This window comes from Varanus komodoensis, unplaced genomic scaffold, assembly GCF_004798865.1.
Source record: "Varanus komodoensis strain SLA01 unplaced genomic scaffold, ASM479886v1 scaffold6_2, whole genome shotgun sequence".
Lineage (NCBI taxonomy): Eukaryota > Metazoa > Chordata > Lepidosauria > Squamata > Varanidae > Varanus > Varanus komodoensis.
The window spans coordinates 4,048,063-4,062,304 of record NW_025336346.1 but is presented as its reverse complement, the minus strand read 5'-3'; the positions used below and the strand labels follow the sequence as shown (position 1 = coordinate 4,062,304).

Here is a 14,242-nt window from a genome sequence, read left to right as displayed (position 1 = left end):
TAAAAGCAGAAGAGAAATGAGCTCAATCAAATCTTCTTCAGGACTGAACTTGCTTATTGAAAATGTTGGCACAGTGGCTCTGTGTAGAAGCACACACACACTGAAGCAGGACCTGCAACTGCTCAAACATATTGCACTTCCCCTTGGTCACACTTACTGGTCTGGACAGCTTTACAGGCACATATTAAGTATGAACTGAATGAAGAACCGCTGATGGCAGCCGCTGATGCCATCACGTGGCTACTCCAGCCCAAGTGCAGCTCTTCACGGATCAGAGCCTGGATCCTAACAGGGGGCCTCTTGAATTATTATGCAGCACTTAATCAGAGTACATTCTATAGTGAGCCAACTGATGCAGCCTGAATGCATCACTCTTGGTTACTTGGGAAAATAAGCCTTGACATTTTCATTACATTTCATAATTACTGGGCTTCCAATGCTGGTGCCAGGTTTTCTTATGTGTACCGGGGGGGTTGGGGGGGTTGGGTAAAATGCTCTCCATGGGCCACCTTCAATAAGTGATCCCACCTCTGCCCCCCTGGCACTGCCCATTCACTTCTGTCTCCTGGTCAAAGAGAGGAGGGAAGCATGGAGGCTGCTGCTTTCTCCCTACTTCTCTCACACCATGAAATTAGTGTTCCCTTTTGATCTAAATTTCACATTAAAACCATGAGACCCATGAAGCAATGGGGCACATTTTATTATTTATTTATTTAGGGAACTTCTATGCCGCCCCATTCTGCATGCTTTGCATGCAGATTCAATCCTCAGCATCTCCAGGTAGGGCTGGAAAAAGCTTATCTCTGCACATACTGAGAACAACAGGAAACAATACTGAGGATATTGGATACTTTCAATACACTTGTGAGAGTGAAACTCACCATGCCCTTAAACTGAGGCAATGAAAGGTTCTGAAAGGAGGACAGCACAGACAGGAGCGACCAGAATGCTGGGCCAGGCAAAACAAGCTGAAAACAGTATTCTAAGTACTGTCAGGTAATCCAGAGCTGCTGGGTTTGACTAAGGGGCCATCTAATTCAGCCCTGTTTCCAACAATGCCCAAGAACTGTAAGACTGAGAGAGCCACTTTCTGTTGCTCAATACCTGAACATAAGAAATTGTTTTCAGCTGGTCTGGTTGGCAGTCACTTGGAGCCTCCACCAAGATGAGAGTTGCAATTAATTCCAAACATGGAGGATGTATTATGCAAAATAGTGCTTTGCTTTGTTGGTCCTGAATCTACCGCAGATCATTTCTTACTGAATGACTCTCAGTGTAGTTACAACAACAACAACAACAACAACAACAACGACTTTTTTGCATCAGAAGAGAACACTGCATTCATTATTTTATCATAATCCTCATCTTATCTGCCAAATCAGTTATCACACTCTGGGCATAAATAACTTTCCCTAATTACACTAGTGACCAAATTACACAATATGCTAACTTTTAACGCATCTTGTTAAACAGCAGGAGGGACAATGAGGACCTGGTCAGCAGTGCAGGCAGAGAGCTTTTAAAACACTTCTCAGCCCTTCAAATGCATGATTTGCCCTAAAGGAATTCACCATTAGGATACAACAGCTTCTGGGAAATGATGATTTTCATCAGGAGCCAGGGTCCCACTCCTGATTCCCCCCTTGTGGCTGCTTTAAGAAAAGCAACAAAACCAACCAAGAAACAGTAAATGCAACCATGCATTTAATTCCTCATATAGTTTGGCCCTGAAGGTTATTTTCTGCCCAAAGCTAAAGGATTCAGCACCTCCCCATCAGAATGAATCATTCTCAGAATCTAGGTTTTACATGCACCCTGATAGCCATCTTAATAACTGTGTGCCCAAGCCCATCCCTTAGATTTTCAGCTCAATCACAGCCTATGCCAGTTTTGCTGGATACAAAACAGACTCAGAGGGAAGGAGCCAAACCCAAGCACTAAATGCTTCTCAGAATTCCAGAGCTTTCCCACACAAAACACTCCCTTTGAATCGGGCAGGCTCAGTCACACTCACATGTGGGTGTGGATCCTATTTGTGACCTAAAGAATGTTTTCCCCCCTCAATGTCACTGCCTCCACTTCCGGGTGGGGGATGGGAAAGAAAGAAGGGATATCAAAAGCCTTCATGGATGCTGGGAAACATTGCTTCTGTTTCAAGGTTAAAAAAAGAAAACCTGAGGCTTGGGATTACAAGGTTCCTACTCACATTTTGCCAAAGAGATTTTAAGGTATAATCCTTGGGCTGTTAAAATCAAAAACCCACAAGAATGTAGCAATATACTTGCTACTGGTTTTCGCTCTTATGTTCCAGAAAAAAAATACATTCTTCCCCACACAGAAACTGCTGGAAAAGGTTCAACCTTCTTCCAAACAGTTACTCTTCTAAGCCTTAAAAAAGTATTTACTCTTTTTAAAAGGCTTAAGTCCAAAAGTCTTAATTCCCCTTCTCCTTTTTATTAGTGCTACTTGCAGTCTTTTGGTCCAAGATTTCTCTAAAGCAGGGGCAGCCAACTTCTTTAACCCAGGTGAAGGGTATGAGATTATCCAATACACATTTCCCATTGCTGCGTCTTTTAGCCTACAAGCATCCTCTTCTTTAATAGTGATGGGGGGTCAACTGAGGAGAAAATGTGAGAATAGAGTGTAACTCTGACAAAGCCAAGAACATTCTGACGTTGCTCTCAGTGGGCTCTGCTACATGAGGCTGATAAAATGTAGCACCTGACCACTACTTTGAGATCACATCCGGCTTTCCTTTCCTACTTTTCCACTGCATAACCTCTAGGTGGCACTGTGGTGTAGCAGGATGGTACAAACACACAAGTGGAAATTACACTTTCCTTCATCATCAAGGGAAAAACACACAATTTTTATTTCTCTAAGTGTAGTTTATGAACAGAAACAAAAATGGACGGTCATAACATTGTCTAAAGAACCCCGGAACAACTGTGAGCAGGGAATGGTGAACACACAGCAAATGATCCATGTACCACCAGGCATTAGAACAAGGGCATGCCATCACCACGGAGGTTCTGGAGTATGACCCTGTTCCAGTGCTAGGAATATGTGGCCAGACGATAGCCGAATTCAGACATGACTCTCAGGAACAATGTGCTGAACACTGCACAACCTAAGATCAGTGCTGTGCACCTGAGAGTCAGGACTGCTTCTGAGCTGGGCCATCCCAGCCTTTAGAGAAAAGACATCCAGGGTGGTGAGTCACAGGCCTGGCAGGGGGTGGGAGGGGAGTTGCTTTCTTCAGCACCAGGAGGGCAGAGAGCTGGTTGGCTTACTCAGAAATGCCACTTTGCACACCACTACTGGTTCCAGCGCTACTGCCTGGACCAACAGCAGTGGGACTTCTGAGCAGGAAGAGGCAATACATGGCTGTCTATGTGTGTGTTTGGAGCAATGGACATGGCCCCTTAGCTCCCCCACTGGGAGCCTGCCCCCAGCAAGTGTGCCACAACCACGACATAAAACAAAAAATGACGTTTTCAATGCTTTGTGATTAGTTATGTGAAAGGTTTTCCTCAAGACTTTTAAAATCTACAGGGACATTGTAGTTGTGCAAAGAGAAAGGAAGCTGTTCTTGTTTAGGATGTTGGTTTGGTATTGAACAAGCTGTTCCGTTTGTTGAAATAGAGATTCTATCAAATATTTACTTGTGATAATCAGATTAATGAAGCTGCTTTGAAGAGATCTTTCTCAAACTTGTTTATCAGAGCTACTAGGGTGTTCCTCCTCCAGCCTTTATTTGCAGAGATCTGCAGTAGCAGAGTGAGGTCTTCCGGTTAATGGGTGTACCCTTAATACTAGGGAGTCACACCTCCTCTGTCATTGCAGGGCAGGATATTCTAAGAAACTGCTGCCTACCTGCCTCTGCTTTTCCCAAAAAGAACCACATTAAATAATTGAAGAACTGCCTCAAAGACTAATTTTTGGATCCATTTCTAAGAAGTAGCCTAATATCACTCCACACTCCAGTTTATCCACCTCTCCATAATTCCACCATTTCCAAACAACTTTTTATTCTATACATTTCAGAGACCAACACACTCAGTGGCTTTTGGAGTACCAGGCAAGAGAGGCTTTAGCTAGTAATACTGACAACTTAATGGGTTGGCCTTTGAGTTAAATGCAAAGAACTGTGTGCGTTAGTAAACATTTCCCCTTTATATACTTGGCGTATGGTAATAATTCTGAGGAAAAAACTTCCAAACAATTAGACCTAAGTTATTTTACCTATAAGCCCTTCTGGGGGGGGGGGGTGAGGAAGGGAGGGACTAATCATGCTGAATATAAGCACAGTTCCCTGTGTCCTGTCACTGTCTAGAGCAATATGAATGGGGTGATGGGGAAACTAGAGGTGATTCTCCACAGTATATTCCAGTTTTGGGCCCCTTTTTTCCTTATATAGAAAACCAGGAGAGAAAAAGTGATCAGAGTACATATGCCAGGGAGGGGCTTCCCCAAGCAGTGATGTGGTCCATCTCAGTCGTCCCTCTGTTGAGAGCCAGTGCAGTGTGATGGGAAGCGTAGAGGATGGGGACTCAGGAGACCCAGGTTCTAGTCTCCATTTGGCCATGAAACTTACTGGGTGGCTTTGCTCTCCTTGGAGGAAAGTTGGGCTATAAACATATTATAATGCAGCAATAGTAGTAACAATAAGATACCTGAAGTTATGAGGGTGGAATAAAGGGAGAGAGAACTGGGAAATGCTGGAGTTGCTTTCATTTGCTCTCTCCTGTGCTTCTCTCTCCCTAAGCTACTTTGGCTGTGCAGGCAGAGAGCACCCATCAGACACCCTCTTTCTCCCTTTCTTAACCTGACAACAGAGCCTGTTACATGCTGAAAAGAAGCCAGCATCAGAACTCACCCACAATCCTTGAGGATATATGAAGCCAGATTCAGGATCTCTTTGATAACACCCATCCCATCATCTCCTCCATCCAGGGCTTCCAGATCCTCATAGCTGGACACAAACAACAAAGTCTAATCATGATAATGAAAACCAAAGCATTATGTAGGTTTACTAACAGCAGCAAAACATGCATGCTACTGGAAAACAATTGCAAACGATAATACACCTTTAGATTCTTTTAGAAGTCTAGCAAGCAGAGACTGGAAAGCTGTGAAAAATGGGACACCAAGGACACTTCTGGTGCATCATTTTGGGGGATGATTATTGCTCATCCTGTTGCTGTCATTCACTGTCTGATTTGCCTTGAGCATGTGCGTTCCCCAAGATCCATGGGGGCTGTTACAAAGTTTTTACTCTCATCTCTTATTGTGCAAAGGAAACAATTTTCATTTACATGAAGTACCAAGTGCCAAATTAGATAGAACAGAGGAGGGACTATGTATTGAAACACAGATCTTCCCTAATCACACTGAAGGTGGTGTTGGTGTTTATCAGCACATGGAGTGACAGCAGGTGATGAATCCCAGTGAAACAAGCTGCAGGAAGCTCCCTTCCCACATACTTGGCAAAAGAACAGCCAGCTCCTGCTCACAGTTGCTGGGACTGGAGTGCAGAAAGGAAGCCCAGGCTGGCTTCTGTCATAAGCCATTCTCTTAGAGAATAAGCCATTCTCCAAGAGAATGAGCCCCCTGCTTCCCAGGAGTAACACTGAGCCAAGGAGGAGCCCAGGCTGGCCAGTCTGTTAGTCAAAGGAAGAGCAGGTGCAGGGATTTGCTGCTTCTTCCCTGCCAGAAAGATCACTCACACTTAACTGACTGCTGAAGAACAGAGTAGTCCTGCTCAGCACACAAAGAAAGAAAAGCTGCCAATTGCTATCTAAGCAGGAGCATCGGGAAATGAAGATCACCCTCTATTTCCTTTTCCCTCTACTCTTCTTCCCTTTGGTATCTTATTGTCCCTTTAGGGCATGGGTCCTCAAACTACGGCCCATGGGCTGGATCTGGCCTGCCATGCCCATTTATCCGGCCTGCCTCAGAGGCTTTGGACTCCCCGTGCCTGCGCCAGCCACTGCGCGCATCCACTGCTGCCTCACTGGCCTGCGCCTGCAGGCACCCCCGCCTCACCGGCCTGGACCCGTTGCCGCCACCTTTCAACTGGCCCCCTGTTGAAAAAGTTTGAGGATCCCTGCTTTAGGGTGTAATCCTGATGGCAGTCCTGCCCCTTTATTGATATGGGAAATGACTGTTGTCTGAAGAGCCAGGTAAAAACTGGCTCTTCTCCCTGCTGCTTTGGCTGCTGTTGCAGGCCTAAAACAGCTGGCAGGAACGGCAAGGAGCAGAGGAAGCCTCTTACAGCTGCCTCCAAGTGCCACATGCTCTCTTACTAGCCACTTGGCAAGAGCAGCAAAGGGATTTTGGGTGGCATAACAATCCATGAGGTTGCTACAACACAAACAAACCCTCAACACACCAATGGTGCTTGTTGTGGTTGGTAACCATGGCAACCAACCAGTGACAACAGTCACCACTTTGCTGGCATGTCATGTGAACACAACAGTGTTTTCCAGTTTAGTAACAGTGGTTGTAGTCCTTTGAAGTGAACAGCTAGAAATGCCTCTCGGCAGTTGAAGCATTCCTAGTTCTTTTGATCTTTAAATGCTATTTAGTCACTACCAGGTCCCAGTGCTCTTGGTCTTTTAAAAATCAAAGTAGGCATGACATGGGAGATCTATGAATAGGATCGTGCATCTCCTTTTTAAGGGCTAACAGCAACTAGTGAGTCCCCTGGTGTGACTGGAACTGTGGAGTGAGAGAACAGCACCTCCATAAAGTTACTATGTGCCCCATAGGCGATAACCTATGTAGTTCTTGCACTTTCTTCCAATAGAACAAACAGCAGCTCCAGCAATAACTATTTTAAACTGAGAAATGGCATTAAAACAAAAGGTTATCCCCTCCTCAGTGCCATGTCCCCTATTTTATTTTTTTAGGGCAAGGGGTTGGTTTCAGAGCTGCTAGAACAATTCTTTTAAAATAAGGAGAGATCCTATTAAGACATGACTTTCCCACATTGTGTCTAGTTTGGCCCTTAGAATCCAGCAGCCTTTAGCAATAAGTTAGGGAAGAATACTAGGGATGAGAGAAGGAAGAGGTATGAGACAACCTGAGGATTTCTGCAGCCAGATGAGTCATATCTTCATGGAAAACATAAGGTGGATTACTGATGATAGTATCTACCAAACCCCATGGCAGTAGACATTCCCAATAGCCTACATCAAGGAAAGAATAAAAACAAACATTATGCCTAATACTATGGTAAACTAGCACTCTCTAAATTATATGTGTTATGATCCTACAGTTATCCTGCAGTTGACATATACCTGCTAACTGCAACTATACATTGGTCTGGTTTGGATAATTATTCCAAACTTCATAAACCATTGTCTTGAATCACATGTTGGCTTTAGCACACAATGATTCCAGCTTATAGTAAGACACCACAGTAACATTAGAACTGGGGAACTCTGGCTTAATGTTAATTGACAGACCAGGAAAACAAGTCAAGACACTTGACAGCACTGAAAACAACTGCAGCAGGAGTTTTAAAAGATACATCAGAGGTTAAAAATTCTGGGGGCAGGAGGCTGAAACTTAAGAACATTACCAAAGGCACAAGTTGAGATTCCCTGGGGACAAGATTCCACAAGTTGCAGGAAGGGCACAATTGAAAAGGTCCTTCCTCCATTTCCCTCTTCGTTACCTCAAGAAATGGGGTTACCTCAGGGAGGGGCCTCTGAGGAAGATCTGGATGTGAGACTAGATTGGAGAGGGGTTGCAGTTCAGTGACAGAGCATCTGCTTTGCATATGGGGGGTCTTAACCTCAATCCCTGGCATCTCCGTGCAGTGCTGGGAAAGCCCCCTTCACATCTGAAACCCTGAGAGCCACTGCCACTCTGTGCTGACAATACTGACTTGGATGGACCAATGGTCTGACGCTGAATAAGGCCTATGGGGCTTAAAAGGTATGCAACCACACTTGGGAGTGTGCTCAGAAAAGACAGGAAGCCAGCAGACCTGGTTAAGCACAAGTGAGGCATGCTCTTAAGCTTTGCTCCCAGTTAACAGTCTAGCAGCTCTGCTTTAAAGTAGAGCTGCAGTTTCTGCACATTCTTTAACTGGCAGTCTCATACACATGTTCTGCAGCAGTCTAATGCAAAAGTTATCACTGTATGAATAACTGCAGCCAGTCTCTCTACCCAGGAGGAAGTTTTGTAGGAGGGACAATGGTACTGAAAAGCATTCTGTGCCACCAAGGTAATACAATCAAGATTTGTGAATATAGCCAATAGAAACTTTACATGTGAATACATTTCCCATACTCTATTTCCTCACTTTGCCAACACTGCACAAGTCTGACATGACATTAGAGTTGAGAGTATCACTTCAACTATACAAGGGTGATGATTCATACATATGGGCATACTGCACACTACAACGATACTGAGGAGGGGATGGGGAGATAAGGCCTCACTGGCAACTGTATTCTGCAGGTTACCGAACAGTGTTTGTGGCGTGTGAGTGAGCTAGTAGGCCCTTCTAGTGGGCAGATAGCTTTTCTTCCCTCTTCCTTGTGCCACCGAATGCAAGTAGGAAAGGGACTTACTTGAAGAGACATCATGGCGAAGGATAATGATCCTGTCCTGTAGATGTAATCTATGAACAGGAGAAAACACACAACAAATGCACCTTTAAAATGTTATAATTGACAACGCTTGTTAAAACCCATTCCTTCCAAAATACAACTACCAAAAAAAGGCCCTGAGGGAGATCAACTGCAATGTTACAGAATCACAGAACTGTAGGGAACTAATGTTGTTCTCTCATTTTTACTGATTCAGTTTTAGGATTTTTAATCTCCTTTCCAAGGTAAAACCACCAAAGTAGCATAGAACAAATTGAAACTAACAAAAGCATCACGCAAAACATTACATGGTATCACTACAAGAAGCCCTTCAAAACCGCACAAACTCAAAACAGAACTACCTGCTGTTGCAACCCACCAATTCTGCAGAACTTTTGAGCCATCAGTGTTGCCTGCCCCCATATTATGCTGTATGGGAAGACATTCTCACTCCCATTTTAATGACTCAAAGCTCAGAACTGCTAATCTGCAGAGAGCCATCTAGCACTCAATGGCTAAACTTGCAAACCTCCATCTCCCAGATGCCACATTCAATCTGTTGAGCTCCCCTTACAGTATATCACAGAAGTGAGTACACCCCTCACATTTTGTAAATATTTTATTCTATCTTTTCATGTGACAACCCTGAAGAAATGACACTTTGCTACAATGTAAAGTAGTGAGTACACAGCTTGTATAACGGTGTAAATTTGCTGTCCCCTCAAAATAACTCAACACACAGCCCTTAATGTCTAAACCGCTGGCAACAAAAGTGAGTACCCCCCTAAGTGAAACTGTCCAAATTGGGCCCAAAGTGTCAATATTTTGTACTTTCCAGCACTACCTTAACCCTCTTGGGCATGGAGTTCACCAGAGCTTCACAGGTTGCCACTGGAGTCTTCTTCCACTCCTCCATGATGACATCACGGAGCTGGTGGATGTTAGAGACCTTGCGCTCCTCCTCCTTCCGTTTCAGGATGCCCCACAGATGCTCGATAGGGTTTAGGTCTGGAGACATGCTTGGCCAGTCCATCACCTTTACCCTCAGCTTCTTTAGCAAGGCAGTGGTCGTCTTGGAGGTGTGTTTGGGGTCGTTATCGTGTTGGAATACTGCCCTGCGGCCCAGTCTCCGAAGGGAGGGGATCATGTTCTGCTTCAGTATGTCACAGTACATGTTGGCATTCATGGTTCCCTCAATGAACTGTAGCTCCCCAGTGCCGGCAGCACTCACGCAGCCCCAGACCATGACACTCCCACCACCATGCTTGCCTGTAGGCAAGACACACTTGTCTTTGTACTCCTCACCTGGCTGTTGCCACACACGCTTGACACCATCTGAACCAAATAAGTTTATCTTGGTCTCATCAGACCACAGGACATGGTTCCACTAATCCATGTCCTTAGTCTGCTTGTCTTCAGCAAACTGTTTGTGGGCTTTCTTGTGCATCATCTTTAGAAGAGGCTTCCTTTTGGGATGACAGCCCTGCAGACCAATTTGATGCAGTGTGCGGTGTATGGGCTGACCCACCACCCCTTCAACCTCTGCAGCAATGCTGGCAGCACTCATACGCCTATTTCCCAAAGCCAACCTCTGGATATGACTCTGAGCACATGCACTCAACTTCTTTGGTCGACCATGGCGAGGCCTGTTCTGGGTGGAACCTGTCCTGTTAAACCGCTGTATGGTCTTGGCCACTGTGCTGCAGCTCAGTTTCAGGGTCTTGGCAGTCTTCTTATAGCCCAGGCCATCTTTATGTAGAGCAACAATTCTTTTTTTCAGATCCTCGGAGAGTTCTTTGCCATGAGGTGCCATGTTGAACTTCCAGTGACCAGTATGAGAGAGTGAGAGTGATAACACCAAATTTAACACACTTGCTCCCCATTCACACCTGAGACCTTGTAACACTAACGAGTCACATGACCCCAGGGAGGGAAAATGACTTAATAATACCCAATTTGGACAGTTTCACTTAGGGGGGTACTCACTTTTGTTGCCAGCGGTTTAGATATTAATGGCTGTGTGTTGAGTTATTTTGAGGGAACAGCAAATTTACACTGTTATACATGCTGTATACGCACTACTTTACATTGTAGCAAAGTGTCATTTCTTCAGGGTTGTCACATGAAAAGATAGAATAAAATATTTACAAAATGTGAGGAGTGTACTCACTTCTGTGATATACTGTAGCTCCACTAAGGATCTCGAGACATCTGAAGGCCTTTTTTGTTAAACTACAGACTCATTTCCCTGTTTTTGTTTTTTCTTCCAGCACCAAGTGATAGAAACCCTTTCTTTTAAGTGAACAATACAGGGTTTCCTCCAACACAACTGTGCCATATGGAAGCTTATCCTAGAAGCCATTCTATATTGCTGCTGTGATATGTCCCAGCACCAAATTCCTTTTTGCCTCCACAGTAGAGCTACTCTAGGCTTTGCATTTAAGGACAAACAAGAACAAATGGAAGTGGACCAACTACTCATGGCAAATGATAACAGATGGTAAAGGAAAGACAGATGTGCTCAATTCTTACTTTGGCTATTCTTTTGACTGAAATTATAGCACTCTATAAGTACATGAAAGGTGGTCACAAAGAGGAAGGACAGAATCTGACCCTCATCATACCATAGTACAGGACACAGAATAATAGGCTCAAGTTACAGGAAGCCAGATTCTGGCTAGATATCAGGAAATCCTGCCAGACTAACCTTTTCCTGTCTGTTAGAGCAGTATGACAATGAAACCAATAGGGAGGTTGTGAGCTCTCCCATCCTGGACAGCCATCTGAGAGGAATGGTTTACTTGCACTAAACAGGGGGCTGGACCCAACAGCCTTCTGGTCCTTTCCAATTCTACTATACTATGAAAAGAGAAGAGACAGCAAGTCTTCAGGGTGACTGAAGAGCGCTTAACATCTGATGAAAACATGACTTTAGTAGCAATCCTATGACTTCTAAACATTCTCTGAGAGGCCACAGAACATTTCAGATTCCCATATACATTGAGGTTGGAGGAAACATTCTGACCTTGGAAGAGAGAACCTGAGCTCTGTTTCCCATCCTCCTTCTGGCCAGCACAGAAAGAACTGCACCAGCAACTCTCTGAGATCAGGAAAGTGATCTAGAATAGGGGGTGAAGAGAGTGGGGAGCTGAAGAGACGGGAGTGGCCAGGATACAGGGTATCCTGAAACTGCTTCATTCTCTCTTCCTCCAACCAAGATCTCCCTGCTAGAAGAGCTAAAAAGCCTATCTATTGAGAATACAGAGTAGAAGGGCAAGCAGGTGAAAATTACCTCTGCTGTCATCCCCATTTGGGGACTCACAATGCCAGAGGATTATGCCCTTAACTGCATTTTTAATGAGATAAGAAAACAAGGAGGAGTGTCTATGTGAGTGAGGCCAGGGTCAGGGGTGGGGAGGAATGACTCGGCTCATATTAGACAGAATATAGTACCCCATGCTTCAAACTAGGCCATTGTATATGGCAGTGGCTATGCAACTAGCTTAGAAGATGCAGTACCAGGGATGTTGGTGTGACGCCCCTCATGCCCTATCTTGAGACAGTGATATCACGGAGATAGTATATGACCTGGACCATGGGAAAAATGGTCAGGGTTCATATCCTTGCCTAGGCACAAGGCTCCCTGTGCTCCTGTAGGTCAACTGCTTTCTATCAGGTTAACTTATCTCACACAGCAAGTTTTTATTAATTTATTAGTAACATTTATGTGCTGCTTGCTACAACAAACTATCTTATTGGTTCACATAGAAATAAATTGCAGGGCTACATATGGAAACAGCTTTCAGATCTTTTTAGATATAGTAACTAGGGTTATTTAACCCTAATTTAATTAGTAAAACTTTTTTTCCTAAATGAGTGATTCCCATTACTGTCTTAAGTGGTACAGTCCAGGAGAGCTGAACCACATGTTCATAATGCATAGACTCGACTCAGAGGGGAACATCCCAGTTCTAAAAAGCATGGATAGAAATGCAATGATGCTGAATAAAAAGATTTTTTGCAGTTGTACATTTTTGCAAAAGTGTATTATTATATGAGCAGAAGTACAGTGGTACCTCAGCTCACGAACGCCTTGGTTCACGACCAAATCGGGTCGCGAACAAAAATTTCATGAAAATTTTGACGTGGGTCGTGAACGCTGTATTGGGTGGCAACCAAGATCGCAGCCATCTCCCCACCCCCCAGAGTGGAGAGATGGCCATGATCACAGTTGCGTTTGTGCAGGGAAGATGTGCGTGATCACAGGCGTGCTCCTGCAGGAAAGACGGGTGCAATCTTGGCCATCGACAAGTGAGGAGATGGCCATGATTGTACTGGGGGTGGGGTGGGGAGATGGCCGAGATCGCGCCTGTCTCTCCCTCCCCCAGCATGCCCCGTTTGTGCCCGTCTCCATCCCCGCCCAGCGCGCTGGGATGACGGGCGCGTGCAGGGATGACAGGTACGATCTTGGTTGTGCTGAGGGGACGGGGAGATGGCCACGATCATTGTTGTCCTTTGTCACTTTGCTTCACATTTTTCTGATTTTAAAAAAATGGTTACAGAAAGGATTAACCTTATTTACATTGAAACTTATGGAGAAATTTAACTTGGCTCATGGCCAATTTGGCTCATGACCAGAGTCCTGGAACAGATTAAGTTTGTGAGTCAAGGTATCACTGTATAGAGTTCAGCTATTCAGCAATCCTTACACAACCAATACCAATGTTAGTGCTGGAATTTCAGAACTAAAAAAAACGATGTGCCAAGTTCTTATTACCAGGTATCTTAAGCATCAAAGTCAGTTCCTGATTAGGAAGGAAGGAAGGAAGGAAGGAAGGAAGGAAGGAAGGACGGAAGGACGGAAGGAAGGATGGAAGGAAGGAAGGAAGGACACACACACACCATCACCATGGCTTTAGGAGATGGAGGTGTAACATTAATTTTTTTTGCTCACATTTTTTCTCTGCCTTTTCATTTATGTCCAAAAGTATGACAAAATTGTTTTGGTTTTGCCTTTCATGCTTTTATTAAAATCCATGATATATTTATGTTATTTATTTCTAAGTTTTTCATGTCTTTAAATGCAATTCAGAGTCCTTGAAATTTTTAAAATACATGCTCACAGCCTTTTCCATGAACAAAGATGGCCTTTGTCACACTAGGAAGGTTGAAGCCAATAGCTCAAGACAAGGGGGAGCTGCATCCTTAGTGTATGTACACGGTGAAATACTTGAGTGTGGGTTGCATGAAGTGTGTGCTGTTCGCATAAAGAGTTTACCAAGTTACAGAATATACAGAAATGGTCAAAAGAGCTAACCCTGAAGTTCTGTTGTGGAGCAGAAGGGAGAAAGCTGTGCCTTCCTAGATATTTTAGACAACAGCCTGACCACTGGTCATGTTAGCTGGGACTTATTGGAGTATATTTGTGGATTGGCAACTCCAGGTTCTAATACCTGGCCTGTTTGTGGGGTTGCTAAATATTTGATTTCTCCCCCTAGCAAGATACAAATCCCAAATATCTATTAGATTGAGCCACATGAAAGTTCACTACATTGTTTGGATGATACAGTATAAAATGTAAGTAAGGTGGGACAAACAAGGCAAATGCAAAAGGCAATCTGAAACGGGTTGCTGTT

At 44.3% G+C, this 14,242-nt stretch overlaps 1 protein-coding gene across 5 annotated transcripts in view; it reads right to left on the bottom strand.

Annotated features, from left to right (window-relative positions):
• The window catches only part of HEMK1 (HemK methyltransferase family member 1), a 44,578-nt gene that overhangs the window by 4,274 nt on the left and 26,062 nt on the right, over positions 1 to 14,242 (bottom strand). For 4 of the 5 annotated variants that reach the window (XM_044451358.1, XM_044451357.1, XM_044451360.1 and 1 more), the window contains 3 exons: positions 8,589 to 8,638; positions 7,088 to 7,193; positions 4,880 to 4,975 (listed from right to left, as the gene is read on the bottom strand). In XM_044451358.1, coding sequence (XP_044307293.1) covers positions 4,880 to 4,975; positions 7,088 to 7,193; positions 8,589 to 8,638 — 252 coding nt within the window. Of the gene's footprint in view, positions 1 to 20; positions 2,618 to 4,879; positions 4,976 to 7,087; positions 7,194 to 8,588; positions 8,639 to 14,242 lie in introns of those variants that run through there. The other variant, XM_044451361.1, reaches the window with a different exon arrangement.